The sequence below is a fragment of the Lissotriton helveticus genome, chromosome 6, assembly GCF_964261635.1.
Source record: "Lissotriton helveticus chromosome 6, aLisHel1.1, whole genome shotgun sequence".
NCBI classification, from domain to species: Eukaryota; Metazoa; Chordata; class Amphibia; order Caudata; family Salamandridae; genus Lissotriton; species Lissotriton helveticus.
Genome location: NC_136067.1, coordinates 1,437,678,602 through 1,437,704,450, shown reverse-complemented (window position 1 = coordinate 1,437,704,450; position 25,849 = coordinate 1,437,678,602). Strand labels below are relative to the sequence as shown.

Genomic DNA, 25,849 nt, shown 5'->3' with positions numbered 1-25,849 from the left:
AAACTTTAAGTCTAATATCGTCAGTAGAAGACCTAGTTAACCTCTGTCCTACGTCTATACTATTGAAGATATTATTCCAATGCGCAGAGCCTATTGGGATGATAGGAACTACACTACATGGCGCCCAACGTCTTTGGATGGGCGATAAATCTAACGTAAGACATTAGAGTAACTCAGTCGTGCTTTTTCACACAGACCCCTTTTCCCCATAATACTCCAAAGACGTCTGGAGTGGGTGAAAGGTTAAATCCGCCAAACTTAGTAGGAGGAGACTCCTATGTATGGTTCTTGGTTTATTCAACGTTGAAGGATACACTGTTCCAAAATATTGTGCATCTAATCTTTGTTTCCATAGAAACCTGATCTGCAAATAAATAAAATAAATTTCTTGACATTAGAATGTCAGAAACTGAAGAAGAAAGGGAGACAGCTAGAATAGCAGCTGAACTCATAGCAGCTGACAATACTCTGCTGCAAACTGACCCGGAGGCAATACTCATCCCGGTCAACATAAGGAAATCTATAACTTTAAAACTTATAGAAAATGGGCTGACACCGAGAGGTGGTACAGTCATATTCGTAATCGAGGCACACGAATATCGGCAGACAGAGGTATTCTATTCATGGATAAACTTTCCAGCAGCAAACGCTGTAACAAAGGACTTCCACTATTACAAAATAGAGGAACCTCCAAATGAGTACACTCCTTTCGAGGAGGTGGAAATACCACTCAAATACCAAGAGCACCTGCTCTGGTTTAATGGCGCCCTAAAACATAACAATCACATCACCAGGCTCGGTCCACTAGGTAGACCAGGAGCAACGTGGCCGGTCCTATCCGGATACACACCACATCCAGACATTGAAGAAATGTCTGCACCAGATCTTTTAGCACAGCTAAAACAACTAATTAAAATACACAGACAATTAGTCCAATATGTAATGCGGACTTCAACAGTCCTACCAGCTATTAAAATTCCACAGCTGATCCCTCACCAAGGGAACACAAATAAAATTACACCACAGAACATACAGTCCTGTCTAGGTAAAGTACCCGCAAAACGGGAACAAATTCCATTCTGGTTAGCTCAAAAAATCACTCGAATAGAGGCGGTATTTCCAGATACCACCCCGGTTGAGAAACACAGGATTCTGACTATCTGTCTTCCAATGGGAATCGCACCACATGTGGAGGACTGTGACACTTGGGGTACAGTCTTTGCTTCCATTTACACAAAAACACATGGTGTTCCATCCATGTCAGTAATACCAGATGTGCTAAAGCAAATTCAAGATGAATACGGTCCAGAACCTGCTTTAACTCTTGGTATGAAATTACTAAAAGACTTCAAGCAGGTCTCGGCAATATTACTAGCCAATATAAAGGGAGAAGCAGCAAATGTGGCGATCCGCCAGAGGTTAAAAGAGACAGATATAGCAGACCAACCATTTGAAATTGCCAGAATCATAGAAAAATCCTATGAAGAACTAGGAAGAGATAGTTTGGGTGGAAATCCGGTGAAACCCCAACTCATTGAAAAACCTGAAAAAATATTTATTACAAATAATCTAAACACTCAAAAAAAGAGCTGGGATGGAAATAAACAATCCACTCCTAAAGAAAAAAGATTCCAGTCCAGAGGAAGGTCTCCTCGGCGGAGAGAAAGATCTCCGGACCAAGGACACAAGTCTCCCCAAAGGGAGCCCTCTGAGAAAAAATACAACCTTAGAAATAGGGATAATCTGAAGAAACCAGATAGATATCAAGATATTGATACACGTCCCTCTCAATCTTTTCAGACTTCCTCGCAGAAATCAGAAAGAAGAGGACGGTCAGAACACAGGGAAGAGCACGTCAAGTCCAAAGACAAGGAACCTGCTCATCAATATAAAAAATTACAGTTTCCAAAAAAGAAGGTAGCCAGTCTTAAAGTAATCAACCATGCCGAGAATACTGAGGACACAGCTGAAAAACGGAGAATGGGCTCAGACAATGCTAGACAGCGCAGCAAAAGTGAGCATAGCTCGCAAGATCCTTATGAATCATCTGGAGACAGTTGACACAAATGAATACATTCAGGTGGAAACTGCAGATACCAGAGTTAGCAAACCTCATAAAATATATGAAATAACATTGCGTATAGAGGGGGATAAGACTAGGAAAATAAGGGGTCTCTTTTGGGATAATCTCTCCAAAGGCTATGATATCCTTCTAGCTGAAAGAGACTGGCCACCAGAGTTTGTCAGGGAGTGCCCTCATGGCGAAGAAATAATTATGCCTGCCTTCTCAAATCATATTCCAATTCATAAAAAATATACACTTGCAAGAAAGTGGGCAGTAGCCCAAGCTCCTGCATTATATAAAAACCATGTGGGATGGGATGAGGACTCTCCTCCTCACAAAATCCAGTTAAAATCACAACCTACTGCTCAGAGGCAGTATCCAATTAAGCAAGAAGCTAAAAAACGGGTAAAAGAGATCCTAGATCAACTTGAATACCAGGGGGTGATTGAAACTTGCACCTCACAAATGAATAATCCTTTGTTTCCTGTCTCCAAACCAGACAATTCATATCGTCTTGTTTTGGACTACAGACACCTTAACTCATGTTGCAAAACTTTTGCAGTACAAACTTGCATAGTGCTGCACTAATGAATAACATAGTGCGCAAAAAATACAAAATAACATTAGACATCTCTAATGGATTCTTCTGTCAAAATATAGCTCCAGAAAGCAGATATTTGACCGCGTTCTCAATAAATGGCGCGCAAAAAAATTTCTGTTGTTTGCCCCAGGGGTTCAAGAACAGCCCAGGATTATTCTCAGCAAGAGTAACAGAGTTACTACAAATATATGATGATGAGGCATTATCTTATGTCGATGACATCTATCTAACAGATGATGACTTGGATACTCACTTGAAGAGAGTGAACACCATAATACTTGGGTTCACAGCAGAGGGTTACAAATTCAACTTTAAAAAGTCAAGAATTGCCCATCTAACTGTCCTGTTTTTAGGATATGAACTATCAAGTGAAGGCAAAAGCCTGGCTGACAATTTCCTAGAGAAATGTGCTGTAATCCAAGCACCTAGAACAGTAAAAAACTTACAATCAATTCTAGGCTTCCTAAATTTCGGAAGAACTTACATTATAAATTATGCAGAGAGAGTTAAACCTCTCTATGACCTTATAAAACCAGATTTTAAAAGAATCAATTGGACTCAAAAACACACAGAAATTTTGAGATCTTTACAAACAGATATGTTAGTCAAAACAAAATTACAAACACGTGACAACACACGCAACCTTGTGATTCGAGTCATCCCAGGAAGATGTGGATTCACATACCTGACCTTTAATGAGGGAGAGAAGGTACCAATAGCATACAAATCACATTTGTACACAGAAGCTGCAAAAAGGTTCAGCATTAAGGAAAACATTGTTCATGCGGTTCAAACAGCTGTAGCAAAGGAAAAATACCAAGCCGACGGTAGACAGATTACAGTCAGAACAGCAGAATCAGCTTTTGAGGCATTAACAACACCATGTAATTTATCGACAACTGCACTGAATCCAGAATGGATACAATGGGTAAATTCTGTTGCTACAGACAAAGTAAAATACTATTTTGACCCGGAAATGAAAGAATTAAATTATCTAGAATATGAGAGCGAATACCCTCTGCCAATCGAAATTCTGCCATTACGACAGTACGCCTGTATAATATATACAGACGGACATGCTCAATCCTCAGTTTGGGGAGAGCTGGCTTACAACGCCACATGCGAAATTGTAAAAGAAGTGTGGCGCGGAGGTAAATTAAGACCTCTACTTACAAAAACACACTCAGTGGAAAATAATTCAGAACAACAAACTGAAATAATAGCGTTAAAAATGGCGCTAGATAATGCTGATCGCGAATTCCCGACACTTATAGTGTGCGACTCGTATTACTGCGTCAAATCATACAATAACGATTTACAGAAATGGATTCAAAACGGTTACAAAGATGACACCGGTGCAACAATAAAGCAAAAAGTGCTTTGGGAACAAGTAGTTCTTTTACAGAAAGAACTACCAAAAACTCACGTGATACACTCACTGAGTCATCAGCGTGATGGCGTTCACGTTGCAGGCAATTCATTGGCTGAGACAGCCACAGCGGTAGCAACTAAATCGGCTTCCGTAGCTACAAAAAAGCGTGTAGGAACAACAACAAAAATAAATAAAACCCAGTATGAATAATGCGTCGTATTAACATGAAGAGACTATTTTCACTTATAATGTAGGCCCCAACTTTCGGCTGACGTCGGATCTGTTATACAAAGATTTGCGAGTCTATAATGGCATATACGCTAGAAGCATGTTACGTTCTGACCAAAATCTTTCCTTTAGCTCTAGAACAGCTTATGGGGGTGCCTGGCCAGAATTAACATTGCATTGCGGAACTCTTCTCACTTCCTTCCTGAGGGAAACGGGATGGTGTAAAGAAAAAACCATGGCATAAAGCAATCTATAACAGCAAAGGTATTAGGTTTGGGAGCTGGGTGGGTCAAACATTTAATAAGTGTCCAACGTAGTCTAAATAACCTGCCAAGAAATTCTCTGAAAGGACTCAGTCCGTACGAACTATTGTTGGGGACTAGAATGTTAATCCAGGACTTAGATAGTCAGACTTCAGTGGTTAAAGAAAAATGCTTTGATATCAAAGATCGCTTGGCTATTTTACAGGACTTAAATGAAACAAGAAAAGACCTGAGCAACATAAAGTTGAAACAGCAGCCAGCAACCACTGAAGAAAAACCACCTGTCCCAGCAAGGCCTGTCTGGATTCCAAAAGTCGGGGATCTAGTCAGAGAAAAGATTGCGGTAAAGAAGGAATTTGGGCCTTCTTACAGAAAAGCAGTTCCTGTCTTGTCTATCAACGGGACAAGATCAGTAGTACTACCGCCCCTTGCTGGTAAAAAGGAGAACCGAGTCATATCCATCGACTTGGTTAAACCACAATCATGTGGCCGATAACAAATAGTAGGCCAAGTGGACTCCCAAGAAGTAGCAGAACACCAAAGTTTGCTACATCCACAGAGGTTCAATCTGAAAGACTGATCACCTTTGGAAAATCTACAGTGAAACAACAAGGACTATGCAACAAAGCAATGGAACTTGAACCTCTTAAAACCCAAATCAAAGCTTTTCATCAAGAAACAACAACCTACGATGATGTAACTACAGATTCTTCTAATGAAACAAAGCAAAAGCCAAAAACAAGAAGTAATCCAGAAGCAATTGGAACAATTGACAGAACGGCATCCGGCTACTTCATCAACTTCGATGATTCTTCAGAAGAACAAAGCGAACCAGAAGTACAGCCATCAACAAAAACTTTTAAAGACAAAGCAAAGGAACTTTTTCAGCAACTAAAGAGAACCTATCTGACTTCTCCATGGATTGAAATTTGGGTGACATTAGGTGCATTTGTCCTCATACTTTGGCTCATCATGGTACTATGCTTGGGACATTTCATTGAGGGAAAATATGCTAAAATGGACACAGCAAGCCAGAAAATCAACTTGGTCCTTAAACCACACACATCTTCACATGTCAAGAAAAGAGAACTTTCTTCAGTGAACTTCACAGCCAATCCTATACCAGGCGGTGTAGCATGGGACAATACTGATTATGAAATCTATGGCCCGGTTGAAATCCTGAAGTATCCACACCAATTTAAGATCTCGTTAAGTGACTTTGTAAAACCAAGCACATTTGCTGATGATTGCGACTTTGAAAGTATTAATGATATGATGTCTGACCTAGTAATGTCTGCTAAGTTTACAGAACATGATTATTTGCAGGGTTTCTCTAATTATGATCAAATGTTCTGCTATAAAAACTATGGTAACCATTATCTCCATAAATCTGCACAACCTAGGAATGTTTTAAATTATAACCAATGGGAACATTGTGCTACTCCACCAAAGGGTAGTTCCAAAAAAATTTTTGATAAATATTCATACTTTTCAGGGTTTAATACAAGTAATGCAGAAACATTTTATTTCAAATTGTCAAATAAGACAGGTATGAAGACCATGCTTACAAACACAAAATTGATATATTCAGATTCATTTTTTGAGCAAATGAATACATTTGGTTTTGATTTCTGGAACAGTAACATTGAAACAAAAACTGTTTGGGGTACAAAAGATTGGCAAGTACAAGGTATAGAATCATTGTTCAGAGCCTGCATGATCCCAGAACAAATTATATTTTTGAATGACACTATTCAACAAACTACCTGTCTTGGCTTAGCCAAAATCAAAGACTTAAACAAACCGTCTATTCCAAAGCCAACAACGAATAGTAATAACTCTATAGAGGTTGAGATAGACGTAAACCATATTTTAAACCAAAACAGAACACATCCTGATTGGAAACAATGGTTGATCTGGCCCACAGACACAAATAACTGTCAAGACAGATTCCTGATCAAAATACAGGGGTTCAAATTGACCAGGCCAGACCCTAGATATTCCCAAAGACAACATCCAGGGATAGTAACTACTTACAGTGTGGGCAAGCTCTGCCTTCAATGGCTACAAACATCCACACTGGCAGAAATTAAGCAACACCTAACTTTACTTCTAGAAGGTGCTGACTTGCGTGATTTCATTATGGGACCACGCAAACAGCGTCAAAAACGTTTCATAGCGGCCTCTATATATGCAGCTTACAATGAAGTTTGGAAAGTAACTCAAATTGAGACAGCAGAAAAAATACGGGAAATTGACCGTATTAATTTGGAAAAATCACTTTCTGTTGTGGACAATTGGTTAATGACTCTGTCCTCCAGAATATATTCACTGGACAGTATTGTATCTTCAGCAATCGATATAATATCGCAAGACTTACTGATGTTACAACACGGTCAGTCCCAATTGCGTTCTATTGTACAACTTGGCTGGACGTTACAAAATCTGCGTTCAGGCTATGTGCCTTGGCATTTAATCAACACAACGTCACTATTTAATATCTTTAACCTTACTGATAAACAAATCAGTTTGGCACAGAAGGGCGCTGACTATACAATTCTGAGCATTGAAAAATTTGAGAGATTATCATTGACAATGTCAGAACGACCTGTCATTGAATGGATAATACACGGGATAATAAATATTCCGATAACAACTTTCCAGTTTCAATACTGCCAAAAATATATACAGGCAGGCCAGTATGAAAGGTTGGGTAAAGGATACATTAAGTCAACATGGAACTTGCCCTATACACACGCATGTGTTAGTAATAAAGGACAAAGTGTGTTCCTTAGTGGCAATAATTGTGAAAGGTCACTAAGCGGTACACTTCTGTGTCAGGGTATTAGTTTGCATGGAGCTTGTGAAGGGAACTCAAATAAACCTTTCATGTCACCAGCTAGGCACACCTGCAACACAAATAGAACCATTCTTTAAGAGACTCTCGAACGGGAGTTACATTCTAATTGTAGATCGCAGATGTTGCAGTCTGCTGCCCGGAAAACCTTATCTCATAACCGTGACTACGAAGGTCATGTGCTGTGAACGAGTATTGTTCCCGAACGATGCCCGAGACAGGGAGGCAAGGTTGTGGCCCAGTTTGAAAATTTCTTCTATTCGAATTGATACTTTAAGCAGAATGAAGACAGTGCTCCTACAGACGCCAACCATGTTATCGTCATCAAAAGAAACATATGATCTCCAAGTTGCAAGGACAACGGCTGAGATTCATTCACTGTTATCAACCAATTCCCCCATACATTTCGCAGAAATACTGAGCGAAATCTTAAATATTTCTGATACAAGCGGAATCGCGAGTGTATTTAAGACAGTGTTTTCGGGAGCTTTAACCCCATTCAAAGCCATCCTGGGTATTTTTCCTGATTTTGTCCATTCCATCTTTGGCGGACTTCCTCTCCTTTTGGGACTGGTGGCAGGCATCCTATTTTTGATCCTGTTACTTCGCTATGGCAAACCACGTCACAGACAAGACACCAGCGATAATGGAAGAAACAATCCGAGCTATTGGCTACCGGGACCGCATAACTAAAGTCCTTGGACTAGCAAGGCTACGAGATTTAAACATGACTTGGTTTCTTTCATTCAGACCGATGTGGCAAAGTTGTGTTATGCCTGTATTAAGGTGCTTGCTATGCGGCGAAGATTGCGTGTTGGACACCTGTCTGACACTACAATCGGATGTGCCAATGGACGCAGAGACTTTGTTGGGTCCGGTAACGGCTCATGCATTGTGCTGTCCCCAGCGGCTATCAATCCTGATGACGGCATTCGTGGAGACTTCACCACTACGATTGAAGAGTTGTGAAGTACAAGATGAAAGCAGCATCGATCAGGTACAACCTTCTGTCAGCTATGCTGAACAAAACATCTATGAAGGCAATCATGCTCATGAATGCATGTTACAAAATTTATCCGAGCTAGTGGAACTTTCACAAGAAGCAGTTGACAGTTTTTTCGAAAGTCTCAACAAAATGATGTTTTCACCAGAGCAGAAAGAATGACTTTGAACAAACTAGCACACGGCGTTCCCTACACCCTGTATTTGGCCTTCAACTTTGAAAATACAGCAAAAGAAATTTTCTCACCAGTTTTTACAGAGAGCGAGACATTTTTTCCCCTTCCATTCCAAAATATTTACGATTTTTTTGGGACACTTATCTTCTGCTTAAAGTAAAACTATTCTTAGAGAACAAAATTTCTATCTTTAGCTACTCAAGACACATTAGCTACCCTCTAGCATGTTCACGAGTATTATGAATTTTGTGATGAGATGGTCTCGACTTTTTTCTTCTGTATTAAGAGCCATTTCATGTGTAATTTCCGCATTTCATTTATGCTGATTTCAAAATATGCGTTTAGATTTAGCTTTATTATGCTGCTTGAAGTGCATATAGTGACTATACTCATCTTTTCGTGTATTTCCCATTTTGCAATTTCAAAATGCATTTGAGTGTATTTTGGGGTGGTTCGGTATACACATGCACTACTAGTATGTTTACTATGCCTAGACTTGTAAATATGGACATAGATTACGTGGAGTGGGTGTGGTGTATTTACTATGGGTACTGTATCGATCCCCCTATTTCTTACCCTTGTCTGGTTAATAATTAACTAGCAGCCATTCAACTGCACAGCAACCCGTTATCTGATTAGCCACACAACGGCACAGAAGCCCGTTATCTGTTTAGGTCATAGCTCATGCCATCTCATTAGGCAAGCACTATTCCTCCAGCCCCCTAATAGGCATACGGTGTTCTCAAAACAAATCAAACCTACCACGACCTGGGAAATCCCCACAGCCATTGTTTTGATTTAGCCGAGAACTTCAGTAAAGAATGTGCGAACGATCAGTTCGTATGACATCCTTATTGACGTATTTATGTCCATCCTTACGTCAATCCCGGCACCTTGCAGGTATAAATAATACCGACATTGCCTTAAGCAAACACACGAGGTGGTGACAAGATTGGAGCAGCGAGACTTGCCGAGGAGCCCAGCTGACAGCGAAGCCCACAGACGCTGCCCCTCCTTTATGACGCGCTGAGAGAGAGAGACGCTGCCTTTTCTCCTGCCGAGAAATCCAGCTCCGGCGCTTCCAAGCAGCCCTCGCAGGTAGCTGGAATATCAAGACCTGAGATAGAGATACCAGCCCTCCAGCCTTCTAAACTCCCAGGTACTGAACTGAATCATCCTTTGTAGAGAATTCTTGAAGCAGACCCTTGGCAAAGCAAACTTAACTTAAACTGCTACTTATCTACACCCGCCACGTATTAGGCTTAGGTCAGGTACATTGGGGTAGGCGTAGTTAGAAGCACCAGTTGAGTACGATTAGTCAATGTATATATGTATGTATCTATTTTATCCATTTTAAGCATCATATGGCTAAGAAACCATATCAATGCTTTTACAGTATTATTTTATAATTCTGTTATTACTGTATGCACTTTACTTAACTCTAAGTATTACAATAATAGCGATTCATTTCTCTTGTATGAGAAAAGAGACTGATCAATAAATAACATCTTTTTATTGAACACGCCCGTCTCTTCCTTTTCTCTACAATCTGGTGAAACTAAGAATGCACTGAACTGACTGAGTAAAATAAGTTGTCTTTTGTTTTCACACGACTCTAGAGATACACTCTTGATTAGGGGAGAGCAAAGTTGTCATGTTCTATGGTTGTCAGAAACTAAATCCCTTCTTGTCTATCCAGGGAAGTTAAACTCCTCCTTGTCTATTCGAGAAAGTTTCTAGTGAACTCTGAGCTAGCTGGCACAAACATTAAACTTTAAGTCGAATATCGTCAGTAGAAGACCTAGTTAACCTCTGTCATACGTCTATACTATTGAAGATATTATTCCAATGCGCAGAGCCTATTGGGATGATAGGAACTACACTACAAGTGCACGCATCAATTGTTAACGCATCCACAATTAACTATTGTAGCAATCTCAGTATGGTACACTTTACTTTTAAACATATTCATGTAAAGCACAGCATGCCACCATTGCTACAATTCCAATCTAACGCACATAATTCCACTACAGACCACATGCACACACTCCATAACACATGGCGAAACGACATTGCCATTTACAATGTCATTAGCTCAAACTCAAATAAATCTGAGCCCGATTGCATTTCCAATGTTTGTTTAAGTATATGGTGACGATATTTTTGTGTACGATATTTTTGCGGCGATGTTTTTGTAGGTTGGTGTTTTTGTTATCGATATTTGATCAGGGATCCCTCCTGGCTGGCCCTCCAAACTGACACCACAGGCTGATCACTCAGCTTGGGTAAGGTGGTGTAATCACCCCTTACTTAGATATAGTATACCTATATCTACCTTTACATATAGACACATATACACCCATAAGTCACTCCTATGGTAGGCCTCAACAATCCTGGAGACAGAGTGCTTGGTTTTATGTGAGAGGGTGCCCTAGCATGAGCTGAGCCCCTCTGCAGCTTTCGGAACCATCTCCTTATAGCTGTTCTATGATATAGCCATACCATATACTCTTAAATGCATTATAATCCTCGCGGTTAATGCTAACTTTGGTTTGGCTTTATCAAAACATGTTGTGTAAGGTGTCAAACACTTTGGAATACTACCCCCCGCCAATTCTGGCGGTGGGGGTTGCATTCCACCCTTCTAGAGGGAAAAGACATGTATGTTACTGCTTTACCCAGTTAAACAGAGCCTCAGCATGACAAAATGGATGATGCTGCCACAGATACGAGTCTGAACACCTGGACAATAGGTTTCCTGTCCAGGGAGGTGCCAGCACCTCCCCAGACAAGGGTTATGTGTATTGGGGCAGGGAGGGCTGCATTCAGTGAATGCATCTAGACATTGCCTGGGGCACACAAGGTGCTCCATGCATAGCCCAGTTCAAACCAGTTGCTGGGGCACTCCAGCCCCTGCTCTGGCACGAAACTGGACAAAGGGAAAGGGGTGTAACCACCCCCTTCTCAGGTCGACCCAATGGAGGGACCAAGGCAGGTAATCCAGCCCCCATTCTGAGTGTAAGTATAGGAGCTGTGCCCCCAGGACTTTAGATTATCCTGGAAAGAAACTTTGATACAGAACTCTTGAGCCTTCGACGTTCTATTCCGACTAGAAGACTGAAGACATCTCCCTTGTGGTCCAGGAGTGACTACCCTGTGCAAACAGGCACCACCAGTAACTTGCCGGTCTGCTTTGTCGACGCCCCCGGCCGGATCCCGAAGACTCAGCGGCACAGGAACTGGATTCTCAGACTTTTCTAACTCCGACCCTCATCCACAGCAAAGCTTAGACCTGTCGCGGACACAAGAGACATGGGACCGGACACCCTGGACATCCTGCATTTTACTAAGTGCTCAACGACCGAGGTATCCTCGCAGTTGTGCATTGGGGTACGAGAAGCCCCAGACCCGAGCGCCATTTGCACCGAAGCTCAGCCCTCCACACTCCACGAGTGCCGCGTGGGGCCTGCTCTTGCATTTCAGCTCGATGCGTCTTCCGGGTTCCTTGCCCGTTGGCTAGTGAGCCCACTGAAGACTTTCTTTTTTAACTAAGCTGCTTTCCTGGTTGCTCCAGGCTTGCCCCAGCTTACCTTCAAAGGAGTAGCGTCACAGACCTTGCTGGTCTGCAACAGAGCCAATCTCGACATCCTGCGTGGGTTGCGGTTGCCAAGGCTTGTTGGATCCAATCTGGATACTGACTCCACAGTCAACTAGATCCATCGTGGGACAGCTCGTATCCAGCTCCTGGTCATCGTCGATGCCTCCTGGACTTCGTGGCTGAAGAAACAAACTCACCTTCTTGTACACCCAATTAGCTGGTCGAGGTAGCTGAACTTACAATGTCGCATACCCCCCTGCCTGAGTTCCAGATGGCCGACTCAGTGAGACCCTCTGTGATGTTTTCGTTCCTCCCCTGGTCTTTAATCATTGATCTCCCCAGGACCTCAATCAGCTTTCGCCCGTCCCTGTCCCCGCCCACCCGCCTGGTCCTTTTCCCTGCTTACTTCCCTAGACAGCTGAGACCTAGCTACTTTTGTATGATGCCCGGTGGAGCTACCTCGCGAGCTATAGGGGAGATTGACTTTGGACTCCCTCCTTTGACTATCACCTACCCAGCCAGACTTCGGGCAAACGCTCCCGCGTCTCTCCTGATCTTATCTTCCCCCTCTCCCTTCCCCCTCTCCGCTCCCCCAACCCTCACCCCCCTCCGCTCCCACCCTTTCCAGCTTCTGTCCTCTGCCCCCATCTGCCCTTGCCCTTTGTCCCCACCCTGTTTTTCTGTGAACCTCTTCCCTCGCCACTTGAGACCGAGCTATTTTTGTCTGATGCCTGATGGAGCTACCTGGTTTAGATAAAGGGGAGATGGGCCGTGGATTCCCTCCTTGGCCATCACCTACCCAGTCGGTCTTTAGACAGACTTCCTTTGGTCTCTATGGTTGCCTCCTCCCTTATCCTCACTTTCTCACCACCCCTACCCCCCACTACTTTTCTCTCCCCTTTCTCTCCTCTCTTAATGTATTGCTGATTATGTGATGTAATGTGTAATTGTTGATCTTTTTCTGTTATACTGTTGAACCACATTGTTGAACTTCCTTTCGTCTCTCCTGTCGTCTCCTTCCTCACCCTACCTCTATTTATGTCTCTCCCTCTCTCCTCTCTCAAATGTACTGAGACTAATCTATTATGTCTGATACCCGATGGAGCTACCTGGTTTAGCTATAGGGGAGATGGGCCGTGGATTCCCTCCTTGGTCTTTAGACAGACTTCCTTTTGTCTCTCCTTGTTGTCTCTTTCCTTAGCCTCCCTTTCTCACCTCCCCATCCACCACTTTTCTCTCTCCTTTCTCTCCTCTCCTAATTGTATTGCCTATTTTTTGATGTATTGTGTAATTGTTTAACTTTTTCTGTTACATTGTTGATTCTCATGTAAAGCGCTCTGATACCTTCGGGTCTAGCCAGTGCTATAAAAAATTATTTAAATAAATAAAAAACTATAAATAAATAAATAGAATAGTAGACATCATATGCCAGGCTAACTTCTCACAATGGTTGAGTGAAGGAGACGTGAATTGTTGGAGGCTGTACCTAGTTGTGCCTGTTTGCTCCTTGTACGAATAAACCTGTGTTTAACCTATCCTGCGTGATGTATTCATTATAATATGCAGGAACTCAGTACCTGACAGTACAATCCCATTTAAAGCACTGGATATGGGAGTCCCAAGAGCCCTTCATACCATTCTGCAGGGACAGCCCATCATTTTGACTTATGACATTGGGGCAAATTGACGGACCCAGCCAGTTTCCACCACCCTGCATTTCCAGCATGTTTATCGTGGCTTTAAGTGGGATGTAAAAACTGGGGGTCTCTCAAAGGGGCATGGCTGATGTACTTATGGGTGTGTCTTAAAAACAAGTAAGCTAAAAATCTGTGCGTAGCATAGTGTGCCGCCTGCCTAGTATTTTGCTGCTTCCGTCATTGCACCCAGATATGTAATACAACAAGTAACATTACGCCTACAACAAACCAGGACTATTGGCTTTGTCAATGGTTGTTAGTTGCATAAGCTAAATAAGCAACAACTATGGCTTTGTTGTGTATAATAATGAAAATGCTTCAGTTCTGAAATGATGAGACTACTAAAGAACTATAACCAGTCTCTTCGAAGTTACATCAAAGGCAGTGAAGGGTGGTACTGCTGCAGAGTAAAAAAAAATCACCCCGAGCATGAGAGCAAAAATGGAGAGCCTAAGCACCTGCTTATCAGAACTGCCAGTGCTGAGCATCCGAAGGATCCGGCCCACTTAAAGCTCCGCTGTTTATCATACTCTTGCAGGTTGTTTTCATTCCAGCTTTCTCCCTTTGTCGCTGTTCTCCTCTCTTCCTCTTTATATCACCCTCTTCTGCATGTTTTCCTCTGAATCAAAACTACGTCCCGGTAACGCCTGCTTCCTCACTCCGTCGCTCCCCGGGGCGCACAGACAGCAGCGACCGTTGCTTCCCAAGTCCCCGCTCCTCAGATCCGCAGGGCGCGCGCTGCTGCTCTGGCGTCACTGTGAGAACGGGGCGGAGCCAGAGGAGGGGACTGGGCGGCCGCCCCCTGCCGGCTGCAGGGGCTGCCTGTCAGCCGAGCCGCAGCAGCAACAGCAGCCACCGCAGCTCCGGTCTCCTGCAGCATCAGCAGCGCCGCCTGCTAGCAGACCCCATCCCTGCAGAGGAGGCTGCGGGAGCCCGCCTTCTGCGCACACCTCTGCCCTCCTTTACACTGACTTTATGTTTCCAACACTCCTTGACCCGTCCCCGCCACCCCCGGACCTGGATGCAGTGGATGGACCCTGCAGTCCTTGATGAGCCGGCCAGCCCCGCTCGGAGATTTCGCGGCATTCCGAGGACACCGAGCTGATGCCACTATGGTTAAATGTCTTGTTTAATGGTTGAGGTACGTGCCCTGAAAAGTGCAACCTCTCATTTCCCGCGCTTGTGTATTTTTTTAATGTTATGTAAAAGTTGCGTAGGTGGCCACAGGGTTCGCTCGCAGATTCCGCTGCAGCTGACCTGCTGTAGAATCCCGATTGCCGGGCTGCCCCAGCGATGATAATGTGTCTGCGTGTTGTTACTACAGCAACCAGGTTTCCAGCTGCCTGCCCGCTTTCATGTCTCGATCCGCACCGTGTTGTGTCCGTACTGTATTCGGCAGACATCTGGAAGCACGCCGTGCCGGGAGCGAGGGCTTTATACATATGAACAGAACCCAGTGGTGATAGGGAACGTTTGAGACGTGGATGAGGATGATTGCAGTAGTTGTGACTCGAGGATGTAAAATATTAAACGGCAAACATCATCCTTATTGCGGTAAACGTTTGAGCTATGCCCATGAAAGAATTATATTACATTGTAATAAACAATACACACATTGGCTAGACCTGACTGTAATCAAAAATGGAAAAAATATAGTCTTGGGAATCGGTTTGATTAAATCGCAGCTCATTACAAGGCAGATTTAATACATTCTACGCACGAAAAGGTCTACTTTGTGATCAGGAAATACGCTTCAGAAAGAAAAAATGTAAACTTGCAGTAAATCGCGAACTTGTTACAAGGGGCGCCAGTGAAATGTTAATACTGTACATGAATAAGTCATAGTTGTTTCACCCCCTTCCCAGTCCCATATAGTGAAAGTTGTGTCCGGATATAACTCAGATATAGAAAACTCTTATGGGTAGGTAGGTATTATACAACAAAATTACCTCACAAAATAAAAGGCTGTAACGATCTTCGCATTCACCCCCGCAGCTCTAGGATGCTTCCATTGCCAGTGGATTCTGGCGAGGAAGGCGATAATTCTCTGTCGCCCGTCCTGGTCAGACCTCTCACGAGGAGGACAGCTTTCCACGACTTTTCAATGTCAGGTGTAGCGGAAGGTCTGGCAATAGATGGTCGGTCCCACAACTTCCAGCGTTTAGAAACAGCTAGTGTCCTCCCGCTGGGGCGAACAGAAAACTAGCGCTTCGCGTGTAGTGAAAAAGCAAGCGCTGTGTGTGTGTGTAGTGGAAGTGCACGTGTAGCCAGTCCGCCTCTTCTACTGTGAGCGTGAGGCACCCATAGCAGGGTCCTCGCCTCGTTGACGTTGTAGGCTCGCTCCGCCAGCCTAGCGTGCTCTACAGGAAGGTGAGCCATCCTGTTATTTACTTACCAGAGCACGCGCCACAAGCTCGACTGTCACCAGGCGCGTGCCTCTAGGAAAGTTGGGGAAAGTCTGGTCAGAGGTTTTTGGAGAGGGGCAACTTTCTTTACATCTCTGACTGTACGTAATATGTGGCCCAAAAGCGATCTGTGGCCGTCCTGAGGAATGTGCAAGCCGTGAAAGACCTGCCTGTTTTTCGTTTAAATATTAGCAAATTTGATGGGTCGCTTCATAAACAGATTGGAAACATACCTGAGAGTGACATGGTTTGACCGCAGTCTAAAGCAAAGGCAGGAGTAGGCAAAGAAATGGACGACCTTGTTTTCTCTGGAAGTATATATTTGCTATTAGAACTATGTAATGTTGAGAATTCCATTGAAGACACCAAAGTGACATAGGGCCATTAATGGCTGGTACAAGCCTTCTTCTCCAACAGTTCAATGCTTGTCTTTCTTTTCCACTCTGCTCATTCCTGGACGTCTATCCAACAAAATGGCAGGGGTAGCAGAAGTGACATTGGACACCCTTTGATCTTCACTTTCACTCACACACCCTTGCTTAGACATACACACATTCACACTTGCACACACTCTCTTTCACGTAAACGCACTCTCACCCACAGCACACACACATATACCTTCCAGAGCATTTTTTTTTACTTACCCCAGCTTCCATGTAAGGTCAAATTCCAGGTAATTGTTCTCCAGGTTTTATTACACAAACAATGACTGATGTAATATTATTCACTATTAGTGTAATAAGAAATTTGATGGAAAACAATGAGAGTGGAGGCCGAGCCGTTGTCCATAAGGATGAGTTGCCACTGTTTACCTGGCACTATAATTTCCCACCTCTAAGGCCAGGGGTTGCAAAGGCAGTGCAAGGGGTCACAAGGGGCGAACCAGCGGTTTTAGCTCCAACCCCTGGGGATCTCGAAATAACATCCATGTGCTTATTTTAAAACTTTCTACCCCCCAGTGGGCGTAATTTTCTAATAGCATTGTACCTGTTTTGCTCCACACTGCACCTGTTGGTAAAGGGCCGCCCTTGTTATAGGGCCTATCCTGTGGCTCGGACCTATAACTTAGGTTCAGGGCCTTTAACAATCGACCTAGTCCGCTGCAGTGGGCTACAACACCAAATTAACTCATGTGAGTTAAACACTCACTGCTGACATCTGCTGTGATCTGCAGGTTACAAGTTCAAATCCTTGTGGCACGGTCAATTCACCCTTCCATGCCTCCAAGGTCATTACATTGACAACCATAATACTGGTTGAGGGTAGTACGTGTTAGTACAGTGTTTATAGATGGCAGAATGTCATATAGAGGGCTAATAAAAACACATTAAATCATTCTGAATCTATGTCTGCATAATGGCTAAAGTACGCACACACCTGGGATACTGAAGGTTGAAGGCGGGTTACTTTTAGTATTTTGTAAACATCTTCTGCTGACGTATATTTGTTGGATTAGTTTGAAAGCCAGAGCTTGTGAAGGGTTTGCTTTTATCCTGTACTGTAATCGAAGCAGAGCTATTATGCAATATTATTGTGTAATATACTGTATGTAATACCCCAATATCAGAACGAGCAACTGCAAAAAGAAGCTATGCCAGCAACCCTGTTACAATAATATTTACAGTAAGCAATACGTTTTCTATTTGTTTTTCATTTTTTATTTTTTTGAGGTTTTAGAAAGCACGACCAAGGCACCAAGGGAAGTCAGACCACCCCATTGTACATGTAATGTCACAAGTTGTACACAAAATAATACAGACTAATATTGAACACAAATTAACACGTTGGATACAATTTGAGAGCCAGTGTCAGTTGCATCATGATTTACAAAACTTTTGGCCAGATTCATAAAAGTCAGCAACAAAGGTAGATTTGCATTTATCAAAAGAAAAACAGCTCTTTAGCTGTGGAATTAACTTATTTGGAGAAGGGTAACAATGAAGGAAACATCTGATAGTTTATCAGCCAGGAAAAAAAAATATGTATCCGAGTATTTCTGGACTAGGTGCAACTTTTATAATTTTATGTTACGGTATGGCCCCCAAAATCATCTTCCCCTGCTTTCAACTGCTGTGTAGGTGCAGAGAAGTAATAGGGGAGCCATACATAGCCTGGCTTCTCCACCCTAACCTAAATTTGAAAAATAGGTACCTGACCTGCCACCCCTAACTAACCCTGGGCAAAGCACTACGCTTGCGTAGTTAGCGAAGTTTGCACTATTTCGCACTACGCAAATTGTACGTAGCACAGTGCAAACACGCGTAGTGCAGCGATCATTTTTTGCTTGCTCGCGGTCTTCAACGTCAAGTTGGCGACCGCGAGCAAGCCAAATGACATCCTAGCGAGACTTTTTCCTCGTTTGCGATCAGCAACATCAAGTTGCCGATCGCGAGCGTGGAAAATAAACCTCCCGGCGAGATTCTCAACGCAGTGAGGTCAGGTTTCTCATTGTGAGTGGTCGCGTATGCTCGCGACCGCTCGCCATGAGAAACTATCAGACCGTGTTGAGAAAGCTGCCGCTTGAGTAAAAATCGACTCGAGCGGCAGTAAAAGACAGGTTGCACTGTGCAAAAAGCGCACTACGCGTAGCTCGCGTAGTGCGAAGTGTACTTCGCGAAGCTACGCATAGCGCTACTTGGCAAACTACGCCCAGGGTTACCCCTAACCAACCCTCACCACCTTCCTTGCTTTCCTTCCCCCTCCTGCAGCTGTGCTTTCTGCTTCCAGTCATAGCAGAAAGTACAGGTGCGCTGACTGGCTCTCAGAGAGTGCAGTCAGCCTGCCCTCGAAAGCCTCTATGCTCTAGCTACTGTGAGCAATGTGTTTTGTTATCAACTCTTGCTACGTGATATCGCTGAGTTATCAGGTTCAGAAACTGATGTAAACGATAGAGGCTATGTATGAGAGCCAAACATAACAAACAAATAAACATTCTACAACATGTATTATTGGTGTTTGTAGAGATGTAAGACTGGTTAAAGAGAACTGTTCTTGTTTTCTCTAGACTGAAAGTGAGCACGTGAGCACGTGCACCAACACTTCTAAGCAAGGTTGCATGTTACTCAATGTGGCGGGGGGGGGGGGGGGGTCCACACTTCTCAGTAGGGGTGAAGTACTTTAAGTGGGGGAAAGCCCACACTTTTCAGGAGTGGTGCAAAACTTTCAACAATAGGGTGCCTCACTTCTCAGTGCAATGGACTGTACTAGTTGGCAGGGGTGCAATAAATTCTTTGCGAGGGCACGTTTCTTAGCATGGGTACAGAACAATAAGAGGACTGCGCCCAAGCTTCCCTGCAGTGGTGGAATACATTCAGTGTGCAAGCATCCTTACAAGTGGGCAGAAACGCACGTCTTTCAGCGGAAGGCATTGCGCAAAACTAGAAACAGTAGAGACACTTCTCATCAGCTGCTCCGTACATTCACTGGAGAGGTCCAGCACTCCCTGTAGGTGGGCTTTACTTCTAATGGGGAGAGCACTAGCACTTCTCAGTCTGTAGGAAGAGCAGTGTTCATCACCACTTCTGTCTTTCCTTTTTTAGAAACCCAACAGTAGGCTGTCACAAAGCTCTACTTTTAGAAATGTAAGTATAAGATTGGAAAGTGACACTACAAAGTTGGCATTCCATTGCAATTGACATAGCTTACATGCCAGTCGAGTGTAGCCAGGGTAGCCCTCAGATCCGAGTGGCATTGCCCTCTCTGCCTCTGGATTCAGGGGTCATGAAGACACTAGCAGGTATATCATGTAACCAGGACTCTGTGAGACTCTTTAGGTCTGGTGTTATCCAACATCTTTTGATTTTACTAAAATTATGTGTATAACATACTTATTTAAAAAAAAAAAAAAAAAGAGGCTTTCAGCCAGCCTGCTTTACCAATTGGTTTGTTATTGTGTCATTCACATTAGTACTACTCTACCACAGCATACAGCTTGGGGCACTTGGTCAGCTCACTTCAACCCCTGACAATTTCACTGTGAGCGACAGCATTCTGCCCTTTTGGAAGCAGCACCTATGCATACAAAGTAAACCCCTTAAGTGCTAGGGATAGGGGGACCAGACATCCCCGATTTCCAGGACAGTATCGGGTTTTCACCAGTAGCGGCTGCTACCGAGGATTAGTGGTGAGGCAGGTGGGAGATGGGGGTGTTAGAAAAAAGAAAAGGGGGAAATAAAGAAAAAAACACTTACCTTCAAGGCAGCTCTCCTGCGTCATCTTCATCCAGGCCCATGACAGACGCACGTAGGAACAGGAAGCACCCGGGTTCCCTCCCATAAGCCAATCACAACGCTGCAAAGCAGCGTTGTGATTGGTCAGAGCTCCTTGGTTTGGTGCTCAGATGGGGAATGGAAGCCTTGGCATGTTCCTCACCAGGCTGTGTAAAGCAGCCTGATGAGGAACGTACAAAGTGCGCATAGCTGTTTTGCTGGTGTAAAACGTCTGGCCAAACAGTCATGTACACTTTAGAGCTTCCCTTCACTCCTCCCCCTGCTCTGCGGCTGGCACTGCCCACCCCACCCGCACATATAAAGCGCACGACAATAGTGAAAAATAAAATGATAATAACATTGTTATTATCATTTTATTTTTCTTGTCGGGCGACGCTCCTCCGCCTTAGCGGCGGAGCCGCCACTGGTTTTCACCAGCTGTCCTGCCAGATTTTATCAAATTTAGATCAAGCCCCGATTTTCAAAGAGGGTGATTTGAAACAGTTGAAGACATGTTTTATGGTTTTATGTGTTTTAAAGCAGGACAAGTTAGCAGCTCCTATCAGACAGCAATTTAATAAAAGGTAAGATGCTAGGCTTAAAAATAGCATTTTATAGTACCTCGTAGTCTGTGTTTCTGTGTTACCGAGCACTTTCATTCTGTGACCCTTTGATGATGTAAAACTGTAGACCTACTTCTATTTTTGTGTTTTTTTAAATTTCAAAATCTAGTCACCCCAGCTCAGAAGTACTACGGCAGAGTGTTCTTTTGAGACCAAACATTTTTTTTCTTTTAGGTTTGTTTTAAATTGCTGAGAGCCAAGCAGCTTCTCCTACAGTAAAGTTTTGCAAACATCTTGACAAAGCAGAAGAAGGATTGACAAAACCAAGAGTTTGGCAGCCAACACCAGACTTCTTGTGTTTGCCAATGCTTGTTTACTTTCTCTACTTTTCTCTTCTGTCCTCGACATAACTCCGTAGCAACAACAAATAAGTAGCTGTTGAGGAACTAAGATTGGTACAACACTCTTCCCCTCTGAAGTCAGCGGGGGTCAAAGACTGGCTGATTTCACTTTTGATCCTTGACATTTTGGGGCAAATGACACCCATGCTGTCTGTATTCATTGTCGGACAGGCCTATAGGGTCGATCTGACAGGTCAGTGTGTGGCCCGATTTTTGGCTGTTAGAGGGACTGTTTTATGGTCTGATGTGTTGATTTTTACTGTTGATTTTCCTGATATTTTAACAAACATTGCCTGCAGCAAGTTCTAATCCATGCAGTCTTTTGCACTTTGCAGAACACTTAAACAGGTGTCTTTACAGATTCAGAAATGCCCCAGTTAGCAAACATGGGCCACGTGTTTAGCTTTCTAATTAGATAATGGGGGGCACTTTTATTTTGGTGCCTGGTCCTATTTTCTTTCCTCAGTCCGAACACATCTGCTTTTTCCTCCCGGGCCTCTATGCCAATATGCACCAATCAACAGGTTGCTTTTACTAGTCTTCGAAGAGCAATCCATGAAAAAAACAGAAAGGAATGGAATTTCCCAATTTTTTAACTTCGGCTTGTTGCGCAGTAGATCCTTGTTTGCAGTTTATGTGTCGCAGTAAGACTTGTCTCCGGGCAAGAAATGCCCATAAACATCACAAAAGTGTGAAAACAGAAACATATTCAATTTGTGTGTGAAAAATAAAGCGCAACGTGTCAGTCAGACACGGAAAAGGATGCGGTGACTTCCTAACGGAAGGGATGTTACTTCCTCCTTAATCGACGTTGACTTTGGCCTGCTGATTTATTTTCTAGCTTCCTAGGGAAATGTCTGCGGTGTTTTCGACACTGTCTCCTGCAGGTTCACCCATCAGTGCTTAATAGGTAAAAAAAAAAATAATACAGGGTCCCAACTTCTTTTTTATGAGCCGCAGTCAGAGTTGCTCTGTGCTTAAACAACTGTAATTCTCTTAACTTGAATTGCATTCTAACCAACTTACCAGTGGTTGATATGGAAAAATCTGAGGACCAGATGTAGGAACCCTAATACCCGTCGGTAACGGCCGAAATGACCGAATTTCGGCCGTTACCGATCGGTATTAGGCATTTGGGATGTAGGTGGCTACATTTCAGATTCGGTAATTTACCGAATCGGTATTTAAGAATTCGGTAAATTACCGAATCCTTAAATACCGATTCGATAAATTACCGAATCTGAAATGTAGGAAGCACTCAAGTGAGTGCTTTTCACCTGTAAGGATTCGTTATTTACCACCAACTACAAGTTGGTGGTAAATAACGAAAACCTTTCAAAAAGCAATTTTGTGCTTTTTTAACAGTGCCATGTGGCAGACATACATGCCCTTAGGACATGTATGTGTGCCACATGTGCACCCATGCACTATTCAGGGGTGCAACAGGGTGTCAATGTGACACCCTGCCACCCTTGTAGGTCTTCCACCCTTATCGATTCGGTATTTACCGAATCGGTATTTACACAATTTTACAGATTCGGTAAAAATTACCGAATTAATACCTACATACCATTTACCCATCCTAAAATACCGAATCGGTAAAATTCGGTATTTTTGAATCGGTAAATGGTATTTACCTACATCTGGCCCCGAGTATTATAATATGTACTTGCGTCTGAGAAGTGCCGGTACTGGCCAATTAAATGTCTTGCACCTCTGCTGAGGAGTACAGGTAAGCACCCTCTGTAAATAAAGTGCAGGTACTCATAACCTGAAAGTACCTACTTAACCATAGCAACAAACACACTCCCATCTCCAAACCGATCCACATTCTACTTCATGCAACCTAGCAATATGCAAATCAGTCTTGACCCTGGACTGTTCCAATTGGTGCAGAGTTAAGACTGATTTACATTTACCTGGGTCCAAACTGAGGTGACATGGTGTGCAAACTAATGATGAATTGGGTTGCGGCCCGAGTAATTGCCAGTGGCTGAGAATAATTCAAGCATTCCACTCATCTCTTTTAGTATACTTTAGTTTGTTGCCTTAAGTGGATCGGGTATACCCAGACGTGGGTCCTCTGCATACTGTGTCACTGGAACCAAGCTGTACCCAGCTGATGAACCCGTAACTATGGAGAAGCCGTTACCTGTGGCTGAGATTAATTCATGCATTCCATCCATCACTTTTTGTACTCTTTAGTTTGTTGCCTTAAGTGGATCGGGTATACCCAGACGTGGGTCCTGTGCATACTGTGTCACTGGAACCAAGCTGTACCCAGCTGATGAACCCGTAACTATGGAGAAGCCGTTACCTGTGGCTGAGATTAATTCATGCATTCCATCCATCAATTTTTTTGTATACTTTTTTTTCATGACCCTCGAGACAGACACAAGTAGCAAAAGCAGTGCAAGGGCTACCAGAGGACAAGTCGGGAGGAGCAGCTGCCCAAGGATAGCGTCCCCTAATGGGCGACCATGGGGCCTAATGGTGGACCATGGAGCGTGTATTCGTAAAGAAGTGGATATTGAATTTAAAAAAGGCATCATAAGGCAAGGAGGATTAATTATAGTATAAGAGGAAAAGTCGTGTTGGGCAGAAGGAAGGTTCATGATGGTAGAGCGGGGCGCCTAGAAAAAGCAATCCTCCACCGCACTTTAGGCACTCCATGGGACTATTTACACCATTTTAGATTGTGGAAGGAGATATGTACCTTAGAATTGATCCGTGAACAGCAGCAGGAAGTCAAGACTAGAGAAACTGAGCCATCACCTTGACTCACCCGCAAGCACCACAAATGACCGCACCCTCATCAGATAATAAATGTGAGCAAGATGGGCCACACATGACATCTTTTGGATTTAAACAGATTTTATTGACAGTTTTCAAAAAAAGAGCAAGAGTACAAAAGATGGATAAACAACAACAGAATACAAAAAGGTGCATATTGAAAGGCCTAATGCTTATACAGAATAAACGGGGAGGAAGGATGACGAAGAATAATCCTGAACACATATCCAAACTAAAGTGAATGGCATCAAGTCTAGTCAGCATAACATACAGCACCCAGCCAAAAGAAAATACAAATAATGATGGGAAGTGGTAAAATGGAAAGTAAAGATAGGAACCAGTAGGCGAGTGAATGAGGAACAGTATGCAGAGAGAAGCAACTCAACCAGAGCCCAGGTTACATGGTGTGAGATATCCTGCAGTAAATACACATGACATCTTAACTGAGGGTGCCCAGCTAATATAAGAAAAGATTAGTTGAAGCTGTCTTAGCAGTTCAGCCACTACTTCTATCTCTGGAAAAGTGGCCACAAGTGATAAAGGTTTTCACAAAATGTTGCATGCTCTGCACTTTAGGGCATTTTGTGATGGCCGCAGATATGTTTTTCGGCAAAGTTAGAGTCATTGGAGCTTCAGCGGTAGTTGTGAGTTTGTAACATTTCTGGGCAGATCTCACATTTTTGGCAAAGATCATCAAAATCGAAGTGGAATATACAAATAAACATATTTTTGAAATATTCCACATGTGTTTCTGTTATGTTTTAGTGATATTTTAATTCATACATTTGTGAAATCCCAAATGTGTGTGTAAAGCGCATTCCTAACCCTTTCTACCTTTGGAATTTCTAGATGCTACTGTCTGTTATAGCTCCCACTAACTCGTTGTGCCATGCAAATGAAGCATTTTTTCTAATGAATATGGGTTAATGTACAGGTGGTAAATTGGAGTTGGCTTCCCTAAGTTATTATATATGTGGACAATTCCCTGCATGATATGTTTTTGAACTAACTCTGCTATTAGAGTCAAACTTCGGTTATTGAAAGACCTTGCAGTTTACTAAACAATTTAACATTAATATGACAATAATAACAATTGTATTAGTAGCTAAAATACCCATTTCTCAAAACTACAATTTCCTGCATCTAGGTTGTAAGTGTAGTATCCGATGTGTTTCACATATTATCCACTAAGGCTCTATTCACAAAGCTATACTTAAAAAAGTTGGACATTTCTTCTTGTTGACGTCCTTGTGCATCCCTCTGATCTGATCACAAACATCCACAGGAACACACCGGTAAGAGTATGAACAAAGATCTATCTATGATGAACTCCTGGAAAAAAGAGAGCAAATTTACCCATTGTGCTGCAAGGTCACATTACCTTGCTACTCTGGAGAGCTTACAAAAGAGAAAGAAAGGTGGTGAAGGTGGTAGAATATAGTGTCCAGAACAACAAAGGTTTTTAGAGTTAAGTAAATCAAAGGGTTTTTAAACAATCAAACGTTTTCAAAAGTACTGAGCCCATTTAATGTTTCGCAAAAGGCTTGGAAACCATAATAAATCGTTATTTGGAAGAGCCATGTTTAGGGTGTCCCGTCCAAAAAACGATTCCTTATGGTA

General features: G+C 43.1%; 1 protein-coding gene across 2 annotated transcripts in view; it reads left to right on the top strand.

Annotated features, from left to right (window-relative positions):
* Positions 1–14,721: 14,721 nt before the first annotated feature.
* PDE7B (phosphodiesterase 7B) overlaps positions 14,722–25,849 on the top strand; it is a 1,141,924-nt gene continuing 1,130,796 nt past the window's right edge. The window contains exon 1 of one of the 2 annotated variants that reach the window (XM_078649226.1): positions 14,722–15,000. In XM_078649226.1, coding sequence (XP_078505352.1) covers positions 14,980–15,000 — 21 coding nt within the window. In that variant the 5' untranslated portion in view covers positions 14,722–14,979. The remainder of the gene's footprint in view (positions 15,001–25,849) is intronic. The other variant, XM_078649227.1, reaches the window with a different exon arrangement.